The sequence below is a fragment of the Saccoglossus kowalevskii genome, chromosome 22 (genome assembly GCF_978046115.1).
Source record: "Saccoglossus kowalevskii chromosome 22, keSacKowa6.1, whole genome shotgun sequence".
NCBI lineage: Eukaryota > Metazoa > Hemichordata > Enteropneusta > Harrimaniidae > Saccoglossus > Saccoglossus kowalevskii.
In genome coordinates this window covers 14,141,871-14,162,931 of record NC_140662.1, presented here as the reverse complement: position 1 = coordinate 14,162,931, position 21,061 = coordinate 14,141,871, and the positions used below count along the sequence as shown (strand labels likewise).

The 21,061-nt window shown below is 32.5% G+C and overlaps 1 protein-coding gene across 1 annotated transcript in view; it reads right to left on the bottom strand.

Annotated features, from left to right (window-relative positions):
- LOC102806481 (nuclear receptor subfamily 1 group D member 2-like) overlaps positions 1–19,704 on the bottom strand; it is a 35,215-nt gene extending 15,511 nt beyond the window's left edge. The window contains exons 1-2 of the mRNA XM_078008837.2: positions 19,544–19,704; positions 18,420–18,508 (exon numbers count right to left, since the gene is read on the bottom strand). Coding sequence (XP_077864963.2) covers positions 18,420–18,508; positions 19,544–19,568 — 114 coding nt within the window. The 5' untranslated portion in view covers positions 19,569–19,704. The remainder of the gene's footprint in view (positions 1–18,419; positions 18,509–19,543) is intronic.
- Between the last annotated feature and the right edge of the window lie 1,357 nt (positions 19,705–21,061).

The following is a 21,061-nucleotide window of genomic DNA, read 5'->3' as shown; positions in this document are numbered from 1 at the left end:
GAGGGTCGGGAGGTGTAGGATTTGATGTGGGCTGAAATCAAGAGAAAGAATTTCACAGTCTCAATAGTATAGAAAAAAATTATGCTTTCAGGAAAAAAAACCTACCATAGTAATGTATGCAATTGACAAATCCCCCCCCCCCCCCAGATTCTAAATGGGTCACCCATAAGCAATTAGAGACTAGCGAACAATGTATCAGTGTTGTTGCAGACATTCTGAATGTTATTTGGTCTCCCGGTTACCGCTACGCTCTCTGTTACTGCCAGTTGCTAGCACACACATACTTCCTGTTTTTTATTTAAATATTAACATGCCGTATTCATACATATAAGTGGGTTTTATGTCTATTCCAGTTGAAATCAATATGCCAATAAATGACAGACAATGCAATTTCACATACTGCACATTTTCTTTGAATTACCAGGGTAGTGTGTATTATAAAATTCAATTAAAGGGGAAAATAAATACAGCTGTCAAATTCTGACAAATTCTTAATTTCCAGATATACCGTAAAATCTGTATTAAAAGCCGCATCTTTAATATAAGTTGCACCCATTCTTTTTGAGCAGTTGAGTACCAAATATTCACAATTTCTCATACGTGTAGATGCTCTAATAGAAAGCGCATCCCTTCTGTTGCAATTGTACAATTTTAATAGCTGCAGCTTCTAATACAGATTTGACAGTATGATATTTTCAGCCTTTGACATATGAAGCAGTAGTATGTACCATATATCAGATGTAACTATTAGGTCCTGGAAAGATATCCGGGTTAGGAGTTGTTTGCGAACAGCCTACCATTAAAGAACATTTACTGTAAAATACTTATGTTCGATTGGAATCAATTTTTGCTGAAGGAATGATTCAGTGAAAATAAAATCCGTCAAATATACCTTTTTTCCTATATTTTACATTCAACTTGTTAAAAATCAGTGAAAATAAATTCCATACAAAACACTTAAAATGTCATTTCAGCCAAAATTAGTTCCAGCTAAAATAAAGCATTTTAAAGTAGCAGATGAAGTTTTCATCATTTTAGGGCACCACAAAGTGAACATAAATTAGTGTTTTCAATGCCTTTTCAACACATAGCCAACTGATATTGTTTTCTATCCTGGTGGCATGAACCCATAATAATGAAAATACGATGAACATATAATCTTCAATTCAACTTAAACATTCTCAAATAACCTATTTTCAATTAACCTAAATTTTCATAAAAAACGAGTTTGCCTGGAAAATCGTGTGAAACTACACAAATATGTGAATGGTTTCCAAGGTGAACTGAAACCACGTTTATTTTGGCTGTGTGCCTAAAACTTTATAAATTTCTGCATTTAAATGAAATGAAAAAAACAACTGAATTGGACAAAATCACTACATGGCCTGCTGTCAATAAGCACAACTACTGTTATTTACACAGGTGAGTTCAGCCAATTGAAGACTTGCTTTGTCTGTGTAACAATACCCGGTACATTAAAATGAATCATTGTGAATAGAAAAGACAGAACAAAAGTGTTGAGTCTAGACCACTGCTGTCCTCTAAATCCTCTGAGTTAAATGAGTGGATTGACCGACTACAAATGTATTTGAAGACAATTCTTTTCTAGCTTTAGTTTTAAGCCTCGTACAACAACCAAGTCAACTTTTATCATGTTCCACGAAATAAACCTGCATAATTCCCAATTCTCAGAGCACACTGCTTTACAGACTTTGAAAAAAAAAATCTACTCAGATTTTGAAAAAGAAAAATTTTACATTTAATAAAAAATCTGCAAATATTTTACAGTGAAAAATTACAGCATCACTGAGGAAACAAAGCACAAAACTGATGAGCACAAAATAAAATATCTGTCAGTAGTTCTATCATCTTGCCCCCCCCCTCCCTCGTCACAGAGTTTAATTAATTACTAGCCCCTACACTTCACTTCAATATTCAGGTGCTACTATGTGATTTGAATATGTGAATCATCTTATGCAGATGAGGATGACTCAGTCAAGGCTGCTTGCCTTATTTGGTATGCTGAGTAGGTACACATATTGTAAGAGCCAGGTCAAATCCGTGCTGTTTCAGGGTGTATCATACCACTACCTACAATGTGCTGTGCACAAACAACTAGTCAATGCCTCTGTATGAACTTTCAAGGCATGACATCAAGGTCTGCATTAAGCAAACAGGTAGCAAGGGCGCCCTCAAGGATCAGACACAATGCAGGATTGACCTGATTTTCTGTACAGGCGCCAGACTAGGTTCAAACTAAAACGGATAACGGTTGAAACACGACAGAAAAAGCTAGGTCATATTGTCGGTTCATTTAACATTTAACATTGCAAATATATCCTAATATTCAAAACAAAATAAGGCATGCAGGAATTGTCTATCAATAATTCTGGAAGGGCAGAACAACATGAATGTGTAAATTTTTTTTTTACTTATTGAGCTTTTTTTAGATTTTTTCATTTTTCTTCTTTCATTTTCCAAGTAAGAATTCTTCTTGAACATTTACTGTGTAGATTTTTTTCTTCAACCCCTACTCTCATTATAGCAATCAGTTAACCCTATAGCCTATAGCGCAATAGTGGTTTAATTTCTTTAATATGGAAATGCCAAATCATTAACACGATATAATGTAACTAGCAAGCAAGTCAAAAAAAAATCACTTAGTTGGAAATAATGTGTGCAAGTTTGTAGCTTTTGTTACTGATAATAAAATACTTGTAGTTACAGTGCCATATAGCAGACATTTACTGTGTTGGTTTCTTTGTATTTTATGAAGCAATTTCTATTCTATTCTATCTCATTCCATTCATTTGCAAACATTTCCATTCTTCTAAACTATTCTACTCTCTCATTCCAAACTACATCTATTCTATTCTATTCTATTCTATTCTATTCTATTCTATTCTATTCCTTTCTCTCATTCCAATCTACATCTACTCTATTCTATTCTCTCATTCCAAACTACATGTACATCTATTCTATTCTATTCTATTCTCTCATTCTAAACTACATCTATTCTATTCTATTCTATTCTATTCTATTCTATTCTATTCTATTCGAATTTAGTTTCTATATAACCTTCTTGCATATTTAGATTTATTGTATTTTAAATAAATAAACATTATAATTTATTAACCTCATATGGTAAAGCACATCCGGCTCAGTTTCCAGGCAGTATAAATCAGACAATTAAACTTTAAAAAGCATTCCAATTATGCTTGCATGTTGATGTACTTTTATGGAACTCAACAAAAACATAACTTGAAATAGGATAGTGTTCGAATAAACTAGATTTCATATGTATATGACTACTACTGTGAAATACTTTATTTTCACTATTTTCGCTGAAGGAAAGACTCAGTGAAAATAAAATCCAACGAATACACCCTTTTCCTATATTTAACATTCAACTCGTCAAAAATCAGTGAAAATAAATTCCATACAAAACACCCAAAAAGTCTTTTCGGTGAAAATTAATTCCAGCTAAATAAAATATTTTACAGTATGTTTACTAAACTGATTTTGCTTCTGCTACTAAACTTCAAAGATTTCTTGTCATTTAGAGAGAACAAGATCAAGTATTAGTTTGTTTTATTTATTTATTTCATTTCAGCCAAACACACTGCCTACTCTTGTTGAAACAATAATAATTCGTAGGTGTACATTGTGTATTTTTGATGTTTGTTGAATTTCTGAATATTTTCAGACTTCAGATCTGTTTTTTCAAATTTAATGAGTAATTTCTGAGTTATATGTTTATAGATGTTATGCATAAATATTTCACTCCAGCTTTCATAAAAATTGATCAAAAAATGTCAATCCTGCTTTCTGGCTAACGTCTCATGCAGTGTTCTCCCTTGCAACACTGCAAATTTGCACACTAAGATATGTTAATATCACAGCTATTGTATTACCGGTAATTGTGTTATGCTAAATTGGTTCTATTGTTTATCCAAAATTTAACAGTTAGGAACCCCTACTCTATAATGCCTTTAGAAGAACCCTGCTATAATTAGTCTAGTACAAAGTCACTGATTGGTGAACCTCTATCTGCTTGGAAGACACCATAGTATTGCATTTCTCCCTTTTGAAGTTAACAGTACATTTTGCTCTGGTGTAATCTACAGTCAATAGACCATTTTCCGTTCACTGCGAGAATCACGCGTTTTGCGTGAAATCGAACGTAAAAACAGGACAAACAAAGGTCATAGCGTCGTAGTCGCGTCAAACATCGCGTGGGATTCAACAAACGCGAAAGTATTTTGGGGGACATTTCCATGCTTAATAATGTGCTGTCCACATTTGATGATAGACAATTTCGATTAAGTAAGGGTATTCGGAAGCAATATTCCTCTGTCAAAGATCGGTCGGTCGATGTGAGCTACGAAATATAGAAATTCTAGTTCAAAATCAAATCGTTCGATTTTTGCGGCAGACGTTCGACGCTCGTCTTTCATGCATCTCGCGAGATCTCGCAATTGTACGGAAAATCACATATTCAAATGTTTAGATCCTTCTATGTATGCAACGTTTGTGCTTTTATGGCATTCTTCAAGTCTCTGTATTCACCAGAAGTAAATACAGTTGAAGTGTTTCAGCAATAAATGGAGTTTACATTGGAATATTTAAGTGATTCGTGAGTTTCTATCTTCAAGTTGTTCCGTTGAAGTCCTGTTTCATGTTGGAAAATGGCTGACCCTACCACACCTACTGGTATCCTTTGTAAAAACATCGAAAACAACATCCACCGAAAAAATAACTTCTTACTAAACTTAGATTAATCTGTATGGTGACTGATATAAATTTAAAGTTTTCAGATTTGTTACTAAATTCTTTGTTTATCTTCTGATGTTTACAGATTTTGGAACTACCTTAATACTTTTATTTTAAGGTCTACAGCACACTGCCTTCTGGGCACAATGATGCAAATTAAGCCAAACAAGGAAGGCGGGAGGCCACAGCATTTTTGGCACTCAGCCATCCAGGTGCCTTGCAGACTCCTGTCAACCACCTCAATTTCGTCTATAGTCTCTTAATTTGAATTCTTCATAAAAATATATCAAACATTTTGATTTTAAGGTATCTCCAGTAAAACAAATCATAAACTAAATAAAATAACGCTGATAAATCAACAAATATATTTTTTTTGTTAAGATTAAAATGCATGTTGTAAGGAAAGATATTAATGAGAGGTTACTATAGATAGGTTTCACATGTTTTAACTTTCTTGTCAATTCACGTATACATACAGCATGGACTAGAAAATAGACTGGCTATTTTATTCATAAAGTAAACATGTTTTACTTTACAATAAGGGGCTTATTTTTTACTACAATGCTGGTGTTGAAATGCTATACATCAAAACACTACACAATACACTAGGTTAATTGCATCTATTGTGTTCATTCTTCAACATTATAATTTAACTCTATTGGTTATCAAAATTAAAGAATATTATAAACACATAAATCATTCGCTTTGTTACTATTTTCGTTGACTAATGGGTAAACCAACGTGATATGCAAATTTTCATTATAAGTCAATCCCACATGACTTAGCTTTCCGATCACATGTTTAGATCTATGTGGTGGGTGGAAACTTATTCACAGAATAAATTTTTATTCTCTGTTCAACACCCATGCAATATTTGCAACAACACAACAGCAAACACAAAGAAATTTATTGCAACAATATGTTACAAGCTGGATTAAGCAACAAAATGCATTCATTGCTTGGCAGCTTTGTGATCCAAATATAAGACTGCATAAATGAAAGTTTCTTTCTTATGCATAATTGACTCAAAAAACTACTGTAAAACATGTTGAAAAAACGGCATGCAATTTTAACGAATTGTGGTAAAATGACGTAATAGTGAAATGTTGATTTGGCAAATCTTTCTTGTCATTGTTGATTTCTTTGTTTGGCAGCCATTTTGAATTGATAATAAAGTCATTAGCAACATCTTGAATAAGCGAATCAGTTCTCTCGATAAATTCACGAAAAAGACATGCTCGCGAAAAAGACATGGTTTACAGTATGTCAGGCAACATTTCTCACAGCAATTATTAGATTTTTCATAGGGATCAACACTAAATTTCAGATATAGTTCGTTGTGTTCGATTCCAAACTTGATCAGTCGCATAGTGCAGAAAATATGACGACATAATTCTCTGAACATGTCCACCAACACAAAATCACTGATATCCAACACTACATGTAGATCAAAGTTGACACAATGAAATCAGTGCAGTGATATGTAATACATCAGACCAATAGTATGACAGTACAAATATACGTCGTCAAATAGTCAAATACACGCTGGAAACTCAAAATCATAACTGCTGACTTAATACAAATGAAACAAAACAGGAAATCTGAAACAATTTCAGACTTGGGGGACATCAAAGTGGACTGCCATCTGCCAATCACTACAATTCTAACAGCCATTTCGCAGCTCATCCAATGACTTCTATAGCATAGAACTTATTGTTTTACTGGAAAATGCGTGGAATATGCTTGAATTATCAATAGTAGCATACATGATTATGTAAATTACATAGGTGCAGTATAAAACAAATCTGATTTTGTTGGTTTGTATACACTTGTAGTGCATGTATGCTTTTATAGATAAAATTGGTACAGTAAAATTATTACTAGTGAAAATCATTGTTTTTAATGATAATTTATTAAAATAGCATTATCAAAGCAAGTTTGTCCCAAGAAAAAACACCTGACACATTTGAAAGAACTTATTAATCAATTCAATGCTCTCACCAGAATTTATTACATGAGGTAGAAATGTTCAATCAATTCAGAAAGAATGAGACAATTACCCATCCATGTGGAACTTATAGAGACAGAAATGAATTATTTGGTTCCTCTTGGAGACAGTGTACTTAAGGATGCAGTAGACCTAACAGGAATGTTATAATTAGGCTTGATATTTTCATATAAGAATTGTCCTGAACTATAGTAAACTATATATTTTATTAAAGCTATTGCTTCACTCTTCCTGAAATTCTGGGTCATTTTGATCTAATTCAATGGTAGTCACGTGACTGCTAAGTAAACAAACATACAATATTATTTTAAAAAATGAGTGCTGCACGAAACTGAAACTAGTTAGATGAGTAACAAATATCGTAATGTTAACCATAGGGTGTCCCATCCAGGCGTGTTGCGTTATTTTCATGACACTAGCTTTACCACAGTCACTGAATTACACCTAATTTACTTTGAGTTTAAAACGTGATTTTTCGCCAACGGCCATTGTTACGATAAAACACTCTCACACGTTTGTTTGACACTTTCGGTAGAACGGCCCATGCAAAATTCAACCAAATGCAATAGATACCCTGGGAACGCAGCCTACTCGATAATGATCATTATGTTTGAATTTTATTCTGCACTTATTAATTGTGACATCATGTTTTTTCTTACATTTTTGTGAGAAAATTCCTCTCATGAGAGTAAATAATCTGGGACAACAAATTAAACCATGGGCAAATGTTCCAAGTTTCATGTCTGATGAGAAAAACTGATCAACTCCTAATGGAAACCTCATGTATAAATTGATAATTTGAAAATGATTTTGATTTATGATTATAAAAACTGGAAGCAGCATTAGATTGCTTACAACACCAAAGAGATTTTATTGTTTGTTTCAAGGAAAATCATCTATGTACACTTTACTACTGATGATTGCCACACATAAAACATGAAGTACTTGATCAAACCCACAGAGGCAAGATTAGCAAACGAACTTTTGCACAGTGGCCTATTTTTCAGAGCCTGCTAAATAATGTTAATTACTGTTGAGCTATTCCGGATTACGATAAAAACTTTCAAGTAATCATATTCAGATAACATTTTACAGATCCTAATGAATTCTTCTATACATGTAATTTTTTTTTTATTTTGATCTGAACGAATTTAATTGCTCATTCCCTATGAGTCTTAATAATTTTTTGACAAAAATGTTTTGAAAAATATGGAAAAATTACATTATGAATTTATTTTGTGCATTCAAAAAGTTGCTTGTCTATGAAATTGGACAAAAGCTGATTTTAAGGGCTAATGATTTGTGTCTGACATTGACTGAAAGCTAGGTTTGAAGACTGACTGTATTCGGGTTGCCTGATATGGAGGGAAACAGATACAGTGGAAGCTATTGATAAGAATTAGAATCATTTACCTCATTTACATGACATAATTTTAATGGAGCCCAACAGTTGAGCCAACTTAAACCAGCAAAAATGATCATGTTTAGCCCAAGCCAATAATCCAGGGAAATTACTTTTTCCAAACTGTAAAACGACTAGATGACACGATTCACTGTAAACAGTAAAAACATCTTTTTTTCCTTGTAAATTGTAAAAAGCCCTTTTTATTTCCCATAAAACTGTACCAGCTACCCCCTTGCCCCCCCCCTCTAATAGGACTGAGCCCCAAAATGACCCGAGTGTCTAAACGAGAACCCCCCAGTCATTGTTGCTGTCACGCTCAGCTCTAATAAACTTCAGACCATGTTCGTCCACAACCGAGTTAACACATAAGAAATAATCTCCTGTTAATTGGCAAGAGGAGGAATAGTTCATCCAGCTTTGATAGAATGCTGCCAATAACAATAGTAATTGTCTCAACTCTGGATTTATAAGATAAAAGCATGCAACTTTGGTATTTATGATATGCGTTGAAAATCTCCTAATCTCACGAGTCCACGCACATGTCAATCGAATGTATTTTAAGCAATGCCATGATAGAATGCACTATTAAGAGGCTTGAAAATGTCAACTCGGGCATTAGTAATCCAGTGAAACATTTTCCATAATTCCATTTTCCTATAATTTTATTTTAGGGCAAATATATAAAATTGCCTAAATATATGTAGGTTGACTTCAGAGTTCAAAAGTTGAAGAGCAAGTCAGAGAGACTGTGCACAAACATGCATGTTCAAATCGTGAGCATCTATTTATAACTTTGCATAAATTTAAGGCCAAGAAAAAAAACCTTATAGAATTTGATTTCTATAAACAGTGATGCGCACACATGCCTTAAAATGTTTAGTTTAAAATTGACGTATTTGGAGTTATCATAAAATTGAAATTTTGTTTCTTTTTTTGAAAAATTTTGAAAATTAAAAAAAGCTGAAACATGCATATTTCCAACTAACATGTACTCAGACCAAAACATGATTTTTTTCAAGGTCTTGTGCCAAGAATGATGCATTAAAATTATTTTCATTTATCCTAAAATATTAAATCCCAATATGATGGTCATTATTTTGAAAGAAAATTGATAAAATTTTGGCATTTGGCAAACTGAATTTGCAAAAAGCTCAGTGCCAGTCATATTTATATTACATAATTGATTGGATTTTTAAATTTAGACAAAAAAGACATAATTTTCATACACCTTTTTAATTCACAGATGGAAATATTGATGCAGATTTATTTTGTGAAATGTGAAAAAATTTAAAATGGATATTCACATTCCTATATATATACCGTGCAATACTTTATTTTTGCTTGGAATTAATTTTCGCTATTTTCGCTGAAGGGGTGATTCAGTGAAAATAAAATCCAGTGAATATACCTTTTTTCCCATATTTTACATTCAACTCGTCAAAAATCAATGAAAATAGATTCCATACAAAAGACTCAAAAAATCTTTTCAGCAAAAATTAATTCCAGCTAAAATAAAGTATTTTACAGTATAAGGACTACAATTTAATTAAGTGGTGATAATCATGATATAACAGCTACTATGTAGCCTTCAGTTGATACTTTGTATCAGATTGCTCACTCATGAATGTTTATATTTTCATTCAAATGTCACTAACATCATCTAAATATTACTACTAGATCTTATCAATGATACATTTATGAAAGTAGAATGAAAGCACTGAAATTGTGAAGTGTATACACTGCATGGTGACACTACATTTGTTTGTGTGTATAAGAATTCACAATAGAACTCGTACCTTGGAGCCAGGTCACACATACAAATACAAAGTACATGAGAATGCCATTCATTTACTTTCAAGACAGCAAAAGATGGCAATTTATTGTACATGTTGTCAAGTATATTTTTAGTGATCCAACTTATAAATCCTCAGATTTTGTGCAATGGGTGACTTAAACTCTTGAAGTGAGTGGAAGAGCATGATCTTTGCAATGTACTTCTGTACATTTTTATTTTTCTTGAATGTGCCAAGATTTTTCCCTGCAACATTGTGCATGCACATTTTTTTCTTAAAGTGTCTAGCTCTCAATTTCTTTTTTTTAACAAATCCCCCTCCCCCACCTAAATAATTTCAAACAGCATAAGTCAATTTCTAATATTGCTGGCACCAGTATAGCTGACTTGTTTCAGCTTAATAACAATAGCTTGATTTTTAAAAATCACAAAAACATGACTTGATCTTATCAATAGTTTAAAATGATGCAGGACTCATTGGCTATGTACAATATAGTCCTGCTTCTAAATACAACAATTGTGCAAATCCGACAAGTGACCCAGAAATCATTACTTCAAGGTGATTCTGACAATGAATGTCACCTGTCATTCAATACAGACACAAGTAGTAACCAAGGCCAGACAGGGTCTCCACATATATTTACCTTAGTTTCTAACGTCTGAGTCTTCTGTCCTGTGTGTAACCCCTAAAGGTCACACATCCTGGTACTTATACATGAATTACCATACAAAATGTATGCTGGTTTAACGTATGGTAGTTTAATTATTTTTTAACCTAAGTTTCACTTAAGAATTTATAATTATCAATATGTCAGTGTAAAAATGAATTTATTCAAATTTTAATCTATACACAGACTGATTTGAATAGATTATTCTATTTGCAGTGCGTACATATAAATTGTACATTGAGAGTCAAAAATAATTTTCATATATATTAATTATCCAGTAAACAATAAATACAATTGTTGGTTTATGCATTCGTCCCTTGCACTCGTCCATATGTGCCTCAAATAAAGCACATCTGGTATAGTATTAGTTGTGTACACATTCTTGGACACATTACAGACCTCAACATGTGTATAGCATCAGGATTGAGTTGGCATACGCAAAAACGTGCGAAGTGTGTTAAAAAAAGAATACAATGGCCTAACAGAGAGCTGGGATCCTACTTAAGACACATGCCTAAATTTAAGGTATGTGAACACTCATCACATGCCAAAATAATAATCTTGTGGTGAATTTTAAGAGGCAATAGTATAGATGGATGCAAGCACAACTAATACTACTATTAACTATTTAACAACTAATACTACTATTAACTATTTAACAACTAATACTCCTACTAACTAATTAACAACTGATACTACTACATTGTAACTAACTATTTAACAACTAATACTACTATTAACTATTTAACAACTAATACTCCTACTAACTAATTAACAACTGATACTACTACGTTGTAACTAACTATTTAACAACTAATACTACTATTAACTATTTAACAACTAATACTCCTACTAATTAATTAACAACTGATACTACTACATTGTAACTAACTATTTAACAACTAATACTCCTACTAACTAATTAACAACTGATACTACTACATTGTAACTAACTATTTAACAACTAATACTACTAACTAACTAATTAACAACTGATACTACTACATTGTAACTAACTATTTAACAACTAATACTACTAACTAACTAATTAACAACTGATACTACTACATTGTAACTAACTATTTAACAACTAATACTCCTACTAACTAATTAACAACTGATACTACTACATTGTAACTAACTATTTAACAACTAATACTACTAACTATTTTTGAATTATAGCACCTTCAGTCTGTTTCCGTTTGAGAATGGGGGTTGATTTCTAGCTCACAAAATTTGTTTGATGATTCCCTGAGCTATTAAAGTTTTGTATATGGTGAAATTACCCCCTCCCCTGACATATACACAGATGAAATTTGAATGTTTTGACACCAGGCAAAACTCAAAACTTGTTTATTGTTCATGAAACAATATGGTCTGAATCAGAGGTAAGGGCATTGATTCTCGGTATCTGGCAAGATAACATTCTGTATCATGTTCAACACAAAATAAAATTTAAAAAATGTTTATCATGTTTGTCAGTCATAACGAAAATATTCCAACAGACTTAATATTTGCAGTACAGAAATTGTATTTCATCCACTAGGTTTACGACAACTATGATAATAGGTCAATGAATGAGGGTATGAATTTGGCACAAGCAGATGGGTCCCATTAAACATGAATACAAATGTGCATTATCTCTTTACAAACATGAAGGATTTATAAAAAATAGTCAACATGTGCCAAAAAAATCCCGGTTGGCTGAATTTTTATGCTTATGCAAATGTTAATGAATGTTAATTTGTTTTATGCAAATCCCACAATAACCACTTAGGTCAATGTAAATTAACATGTTTTATGTCAAGGTCAATGTAAATTAATATGTTTTATATAAATTCCCAAACAGCCACTTAGCTCAATGTTAAATTCCTAAAAATTTAGAAGGCACTTGGCAGAATAATTTATTTTAATGGCTAATTTTTACAGATTATATTTTCACAGAAGAAAGCAATAATTACATTTCCAGTAAAAATAATGTTCTCTTTTGTTCATCTTGATGCAGCAGGTTAAAGGGGAACCGCTCAATCCCATGGATTGCACCATGTGCTCATGGGTAATTAACTCCGCCTCTGTTCACTAAGAAAATGAATGCTTATTATGCTCGCTTACTCAAACTGTGATTGACAGGCATTTTGCATATATTAGCCGCCATTTTAAACTCATGATATTTACATGTCGCTACACGTTTCAACCGAAAACAACAACTTTTATACATCAAAAGCCCAACCAGACGAGTATAATCGCTAGCGTACATACATGTATTCATGCCCCTATAGAAATGTATTTGGAATCACAGCTTGATCTCAAAACATTGTAAATGGCATATTTCCCGGAGCTCCTGCCACGATGTGAGCGGCTTGGTTCAGATTAGCATACTAATTGCGGTGGCCATCTTGCCTCTATTTATAGTATCGGTTCCCCTTTAAGCACTGCACCTATTTCTACACTAGACAAAATGGTGTTACATGATATCAGTGTCATAGTTGTAAATTTTCAATCTAAACTGGTGCAGATTTGGCACATACTATAAAATACTAATCAACCAATCAGAAGCAAGTATCAAGAATGCTGAGTTTCTAATCCAATCACTATTAAATACAAATGAATTTGAATTTGAATGAAAGCTAAGGATCTGCATTTACAAATTCGTATAAATACATTTATAAACTAAGAATAAGATACAGGTTTCTGCCATTCACTGTATTTTTTATCATTTGAATATTTACAGAGGCTGAGGTCTCTAAAAGTTAAAGCAGGGGAGTCGTCACCTGAGCATGCTTCAGATGGCCATAGCGTGTCATTGTTTACGAACAAGCATCTACCCACGAGCCAAGTATGATTTTAGACAATAAATGCTTTTATTAGCTCCGCTGTTGACTTTGTCGAGCGGAGCTTATCATATGAGTGATTGTCCGTCGTCGTCCGTATCAATGTTTTACTTTTTCGACTTCTTCTTGAAAACTACAAGTCTGAATGCTTTGATACTTGGTGTATATGTACCTTTGGGTAGACCTCTCTCAGATTTGTTCATTTCATGATGATATCTTCAATTCTCTAATTTTGGTGAATATTTTTGTCATTTTTGGTAAAAAGTGATATTTTCAACTTCTTGTTAAAAAATGCAAGTCCAATTGCGTTGATATTACATATATAGGTACTACATGTGGACCTCTCTCAGATTTGTTCATTTCATGACGATATCTTCAATTCTCTAATTTTGGTGAATATTTTTGTCATTTTTGGTAAAAAGTGATATTTTCAACTTCTTGTTAGAACCGCAAGTCCAATTGCTTTGATATTACATATATAGGTACTACACATGGACCTCTCTCAGATTTGTTCATTTCATGATATCTTCAATTCTCTAATTTTGGTGAATATTTTTGTAATTTTTGGTAAAAAGTGATATTTTCAACTTCTTGTTAAAAACCGCAAGTCCAATTGCGTTAATATTACATATATAGGTACTACATGTGGACCTCTCTCAGATTTGTTCATTTTGTAATGATATCTTTAATTCTCTAATTTTGGTGAATATTTTTGTCATTTTTGGTAAAAAGTGATATTTTCGACTTCTTGTTGAAAACCGCAAGTCCAATTGCTTTGATATTACATATATAGGTACTACATGTGGACCTCTCTCAGATTTGTTCATTTTGTAATGATATCTTTAATTCTCTAATTTTGATGAATATTCTTGTCATTTTTGGTAAAAAGTGATATTTTCAACTTCTTGTTAAAAACCGCAAGTCCAATTGCTTTGATATTACATATATAGGTACTACATGTGGACCTCTCTCAGATTTGTTCATTTCATGACGATATCTTTAATTCTCTAATTTTGATGAATATTCTTGTCATTTTCGGTAAAAAGTGATATTTTCAACTTCTTGTTAGAACCGCAAGTCCAATTGCGTTGATATTACATATATAGGTACTACACATGGACCTCTCTCAGATTTGTTCATTTCATGATATCTTCAATTCTCTAATTTTGGTGAATATTTTTGTAATTTTTGGTAAAAAGTGATATTTTCAACTTCTTGTTAAAAACCGCAAGTCCAATTGCGTTAATATTACATATATAGGTACTACATGTGGACCTCTCTCAGATTTGTTCATTTTGTAATGATATCTTTAATTCTCTAATTTTGGTGAATATTTTTGTCATTTTTGGTAAAAAGTGATATTTTCGACTTCTTGTTGAAAACCGCAAGTCCAATTGCTTTGATATTACATATATAGGTACTACATGTGGACCTCTCTCAGATTTGTTCATTTTGTAATGATATCTTTAATTCTCTAATTTTGATGAATATTCTTGTCATTTTTGGTAAAAAGTGATATTTTCAACTTCTTGTTAAAAACCGCAAGTCCAATTGCTTTGATATTACATATATAGGTACTACATGTGGACCTCTCTCAGATTTGTTCATTTCATGATGATATCTTTAATTCTCTAATTTTGATGAATATTCTTGTCATTTTCGGTAAAAAGTGATATTTTCAACTTCTTGTTAAAAACCGCAAGTCCAATTGCTTTGATATGTTATACATATAGGTACTACATGTGGACCTTTTTCCAGATTTGTTCATTTTCTAATGATATCTTCTGTTCTTTAATTGCCATGTGCATTGCTAACAGCGGAGCCATCTCAGCCGACAGGCTGCTTGTTTTGGTTTATGCACTTGTATTGGAGATGTGCTTCTCATATAGTAAATACAGCATATGGAACATATTCTTTCTTTTTTTTTCATTCATTTTTTGGAAATCCATGATTTAAAAACAATTGATCCCAAGTACGATTTAGACAATAAATGCTTTTATTTTGGTTTATGCACTTGTATTGGAGATGTGCTTCTCATATAGTAAATACAGCATATGGAACATATTCTATGCTTTTTTTTATTTATTTTTTTGGAAATTTATGATTTAAAATCAATTGATCCCAAGTACAATTTTAGACAATAAATGCTTTTATTTTGGTTTATGCACTTGTATTGGAGATGTGCTTCTCATATAGTAAATACAGCATATGGAACATATTCTATGCTTTTTTTTATTTATTTTTTTGGAAATTTATGATTTAAAATCAATTGATCCCAAGTACAATTTTAGACAATAAATGCTTTTATTATGGTTGCTCAAAATACTAATTTAATTTTGAAGCTAGAACACTGGTGGCCATTCACAAGTCCATTAACGCTCTTTGATTATTAAAAGGAAATATATCAAGAATGAATTAAAAAGGATACATATCTTTTTGAACACTAATTGAAAAATATTTAATTTTTTAATTTTATCAATTTAAGTGTGTTTTTTAAAATTAATACTGAGCCTGTGTAATATGGAGATCTAAAGCAGGAGACATTGACCCAGTTAAATAAAAATAGTCACCTGATATTAGGAGTTCATTACATGAATTATTATAAAGGTCAGTGTGTGCACTCTGGTTAACAGTGCTCAGTTGCCCTAGAAAACGTGACTGGAGACAATTCGGCTGTTACATCTCTAATACTCACCCACCTGGAAAGGAAATAGATGCATAATTCATTTGTCTGCCCTGCCCGAGTATTAAGGCTGATTCTTTTTTTTTTTATTTTGAAATACTTTCTTACAAATACAAATACAGTACTTAAATATGAAATTACAAATTGACAAAAAAAGATTTCTTTTCATTTACAAAATATGCTGGTTTCATTTCAAAATGCAGTAATATTTTCAAATTACCAAAATAAAACTGTTGAACTGTCTACAAAATAACAAAATCTTTACACACTGTGGAGTAAGCAGAACTAACAAACAAATGGTGAATTCTGTATTATTTATTTCCATGTTAATATTGCTATTATTTACGTATCAAATAATGCAACAGATTCAGACACTGAACCAATCCATATATTTTTCTTAGCTTCATTGTGTCCCTGTTCAATAATCTATTTTTGAATTATTTGTTGTGATCCATAACAGTATAGATGCCGCAATATGTTGATGCATGACTTTAGAGAAATAGGCTGCAGTTGAAAAATAAAAAACAAATTTATTTTATTCATGATTTCTTTATTTTTGTAAAGTAGGAAAGCTGGAAGAAAAATGTAGTTTCTTCACTTTCTTTTCTTGATATTTGATGACAATTATTTTAATTTAATATTTTTTATTGTTTTCCAAATGCATGTTATTTTTCTTCTAACTTTTTTGCTTTCAATTTTTTTACCATGCTGATTTTTCTTCTCACAAAAAAAAGACCCTCCAGAGTTTTAAACAACAAAGTTATATTCTGTTTGGTTTATCACCAATTATTATCAAATCATTTTAAAAAATCAAAAATTTTATGGAATGAAGCTTATGCCCTTCTTGACTAAATATAATGTTTAAACATCAAAACAGGAAACATTATTTGTAATAATAGTTGATATACAAATATTTGAGTGATATCCAATTACCTATGTGATCTGCTTGACTTCATTTCATGTGCATTCTGATTTTCAGTTGACATGCAGAAAACATACTATAATAACAGAGCAGTAAACACAAACACGCAACAAGTATACAGTAAAGATGCATTTTTGTTAAACATACAGCTAATTCAATTTAAAGCGAGGTGGTCGTCGTGCAGCACGTGTTTAAATTTCATGTAAATAAACAATGTATTTTACACGTGTTGTATACGTCGCTATGAGTCCCATATCGAACAGAACGCGGCGCGATGACTGCCGCCCTTTAACTTCACACTCAAACAAAGACATAAACATAAAAAAGGTGACCCGCTTTTTTTTAAATAAAACTGCCTTTGTGGTATAAGATTTAATTATGTATCAGCCGTCTGATAAAACTGCACATGCTCAATAAACCAAAAGACCTAATTTTTTCTAGAGTGAAGATAACAATTTATTCGGCAAAAAAAAATTTGTCAAGTTCCTATAATATAAAATTTTGTTTTACATTTGTTTCCTTCATCACATATTATTTTTAATATTTAATTGACAAAATCCTAGTTGAATCATGTTTATCATTTTTACTATCTTCCCAATTTGACCAAAATTCGGGATAAATGAGTCAGTTTGATTCAAGTCTCATTGAAATATTGTGCAACTCTGTATAATTTTTCCATGTTCCACCATAGACAAAAAATCGAGGTTATCAGATCCAGATATTTTTTTTTTTATTTGACTTAACTCTGTGAATTTTAATTAAACCTATTTCTGTTACTAAGGATACACTTTTCCTTGTACTTCAAAAATTTAAATTATACCAGCTTACTATGACAAAAATCCCTGTCCCTCGTTATATTTGAGTGCTCACTTGTGGTAACAAATAATAATTAACATTTGTGTTAATTGCTGCTGAAAAATAAAGTTTTATACATACAAACATACCAACCAAATATATTCAACAGTTTTTTTTTATTGTTTCTTATAACATATAATATAATCTTGGAGAAACACTCAATGTAATTTATGTTTTGAGCTGCCACTCAGATTCTCGCATACTATTTAAATACAAGAGTTTTAAAAAACAAAGTATTTTTCTCATACAAACCTTTGCTGACCATCAAGGAACTTAACTAAAAAAAACTAAACAAAAAGGAATTTTTACAATTGAAATCAAAGCAGAAAGTGATGTCTCAGGTAAAAGAGACAAATTAAAAGTATTGAATGATCATTGATAAATCAAATAATAATATTGTTTTGTTTTTTTAATTTTGTGTCCATATGATTCATGTAAAAGGAAATATGTCAAATAAAATGATAAAAAATGTTTGTTTTTACCTTACATCCCTCGCATGAATGAACACCATAATGGAAGCCTGATGCCTTGTCCCCGCATACCCGACATAGTATATGCTGGCCATCATAGTCTACAAAAAAAAACAATCAAATTCTGAACATAACTGTTCTATTATTTATAAAGATATTGTTGACAGCAATATTTCAAACATGTTTGCATTTTTGTATGAATAAACTTGTAAATTAAGATCTGTATATTCAGCAATTTGAAAGCGAAATCTTGACAATTTTTGTATTACTTTGTTTTTTTTATATAAAATTATCATAGTTTTTTAAGTACAACAACGATGATACATAATAATTTGAAAAATATATTAACGTAAAAAAAAATGTTTGTTTCTCAGAACAAATATTGATCGGAGATATTTGCGCGTCGAGTCGGCCGCCAAGCTTTCAACGCTAATAACAAAGCATTTTCGGGGCATCTCGCGTATTCTTCAAATTGCGCTAAACAAAATCACAGACAATTTCAAACAGAAAGAAAATAAATCAACAACACGGTCGGTGGCTGGTACTGTGGGACTGCTACTTTCTGCACCCAGTCCGCTATTAAAAGAAATTCAAATTTCGACCTTTAGGAACGAATGACTCATCAACGCCGTTTTGGTAAATGGATGCACAAACACATTCCTTATGCCGTACACAATGTACGATTTTAAAGGTGCTAAAAATACACTTTATTCCCCTAAACATTGAACAGAGGGTGAAAAATCTTCCCAAAAGTGGTATCTTTGAAATATTTTCAATTCGGCAAAACTCTAAGAGAATTATGCGGAATTTTGAAAACTAACGAAGTGTGATTTGGCGGTCGGAAAAGCAAAAGACTCGTCACAATAACAAACAACGTTGAAATTTTGTATCCAAGCAGTTCAGGGTAACACCCCGACAACTAAAAGCGGCTCGAAAAAATCTTCGCATGAAAAAAAAAGTACTTTTCCAAAATATTTGAAAGCCAGCTGTGACGACGAAAATACCGTCGATAACTATTGTCGGAGAACTCTGTTTCACATACTAGCAACTGGATCGCAGTGGCGAACGATATACGACGGTGAGATAAAACTATAGTACCAATTTATGACATAAATGTTTTTTCATATAAAACTTACCTAATTTTGCAGGTCGGTGCTCCATTCTGTGTACTACTTAGCTTGATAACGACCGGACTCCGTTTCTGGGAGAGGTAGGCGCTGTACACACACCGGGAACGAACTGTTTACTTGCTAAGTTATGTCGTCGGCTTTATCCGGGTCAATGTACGTCAGCGAGGGCAATGCACGTCTAAAAATAATACGACACTTTTTTCCGGGGAGCCCTCGCTTGGAAAATAGGTCGTTTGTAGTCAAACGCAGGTGAAATTAAACAGAACGTCCCGTTTTTCTCACAGTGAACAAAGTTTTTGACACGGCTATGGTTGCAATGATTCGTTGAATAGGCCCCAGGAAATAAAAAACAGCACACGAACGTTTCGATATAAACGACCTTTCTTTGACATTGGCCTACTAAACCACTGCCTCCGTTATACGACTAATTTGCATACAGACACAATGACCTAATAAACACAGTGACGCCCGTCGAAACAGCGTTCGTGATTGGTCAACCGTTTCAAGACTTCCAGCGCAACAGCTAGAAATTTGGTGAAAACTTGCCTAAAACTCTTAAATTTTTGACACGTTTTACACGAAAAATGAAACGGAATGTGTTGTTTCTATGACCTTGATTGCTTTTATAACTAGGCCAATCATTCTACCTGTAAAAAATATGCATCGTTAATCGGGGGACATTGAATTGGTCAACCAATCGGTGGTGTTGTCATGAAAAAAATGGGCGGGAACTAAATATAACACAAAGGACACTGAGTGTTGTGGACCTCCATATAAAACATACCGTGACATTTTGACCTACTTCATGGAAAGCAGAAAAGCGAGCACTGAATCCACTGAATGAGAACAGCGCCATCACTAATAGCATGTGTATTATGTTTCATTAAATGAATAAATGTGTACGTTTTATTTAAGTTGACCATGGAACTTAGGTTCACGATTTGACTGTATACGGTGATTACGTAATATCTGAATTTGACCTTGGTGACCTGATTACAGCGTCGTTTCGATGCAGGCGGGGGGTGTAGAAACGATTCACGGGGAAATTTACGTTACGGGATCTCAGCACATCCTGAAATATCGAGTTGGAAAGTTGTAATCCGCACATGACGATAATAATCATAATTACTTTATTGAAATCATATCCATTTGCTGTTATGTATTTGTGGTATTCTGGGGTGGACCCGTAGCAAAAGCACGCACATACACAGTATAATGACAAGACACCGTGACAAACACGACCAAGGCTTATAGAATACTGACAACAGTTTATTGAATTACATATCTTTTATAACAGCGCATGCCAGATGTACTGGCATACCAGGTGTACATTAATTAGCATATCAATAGTGTGTACAAATCACTACAGTATTTATTATGAGTCATCGCGTAAAGGAACAGCAAAGAAGAATTCAAGGAACAGTTCTTTTGTTCACTACTGGTTGCAGTAGGATATAAATAAGTAATTTTTTTTGGAATTTTGTTTTCTTTGTTGTATAGATTAATACAAGATAAACTGCATAG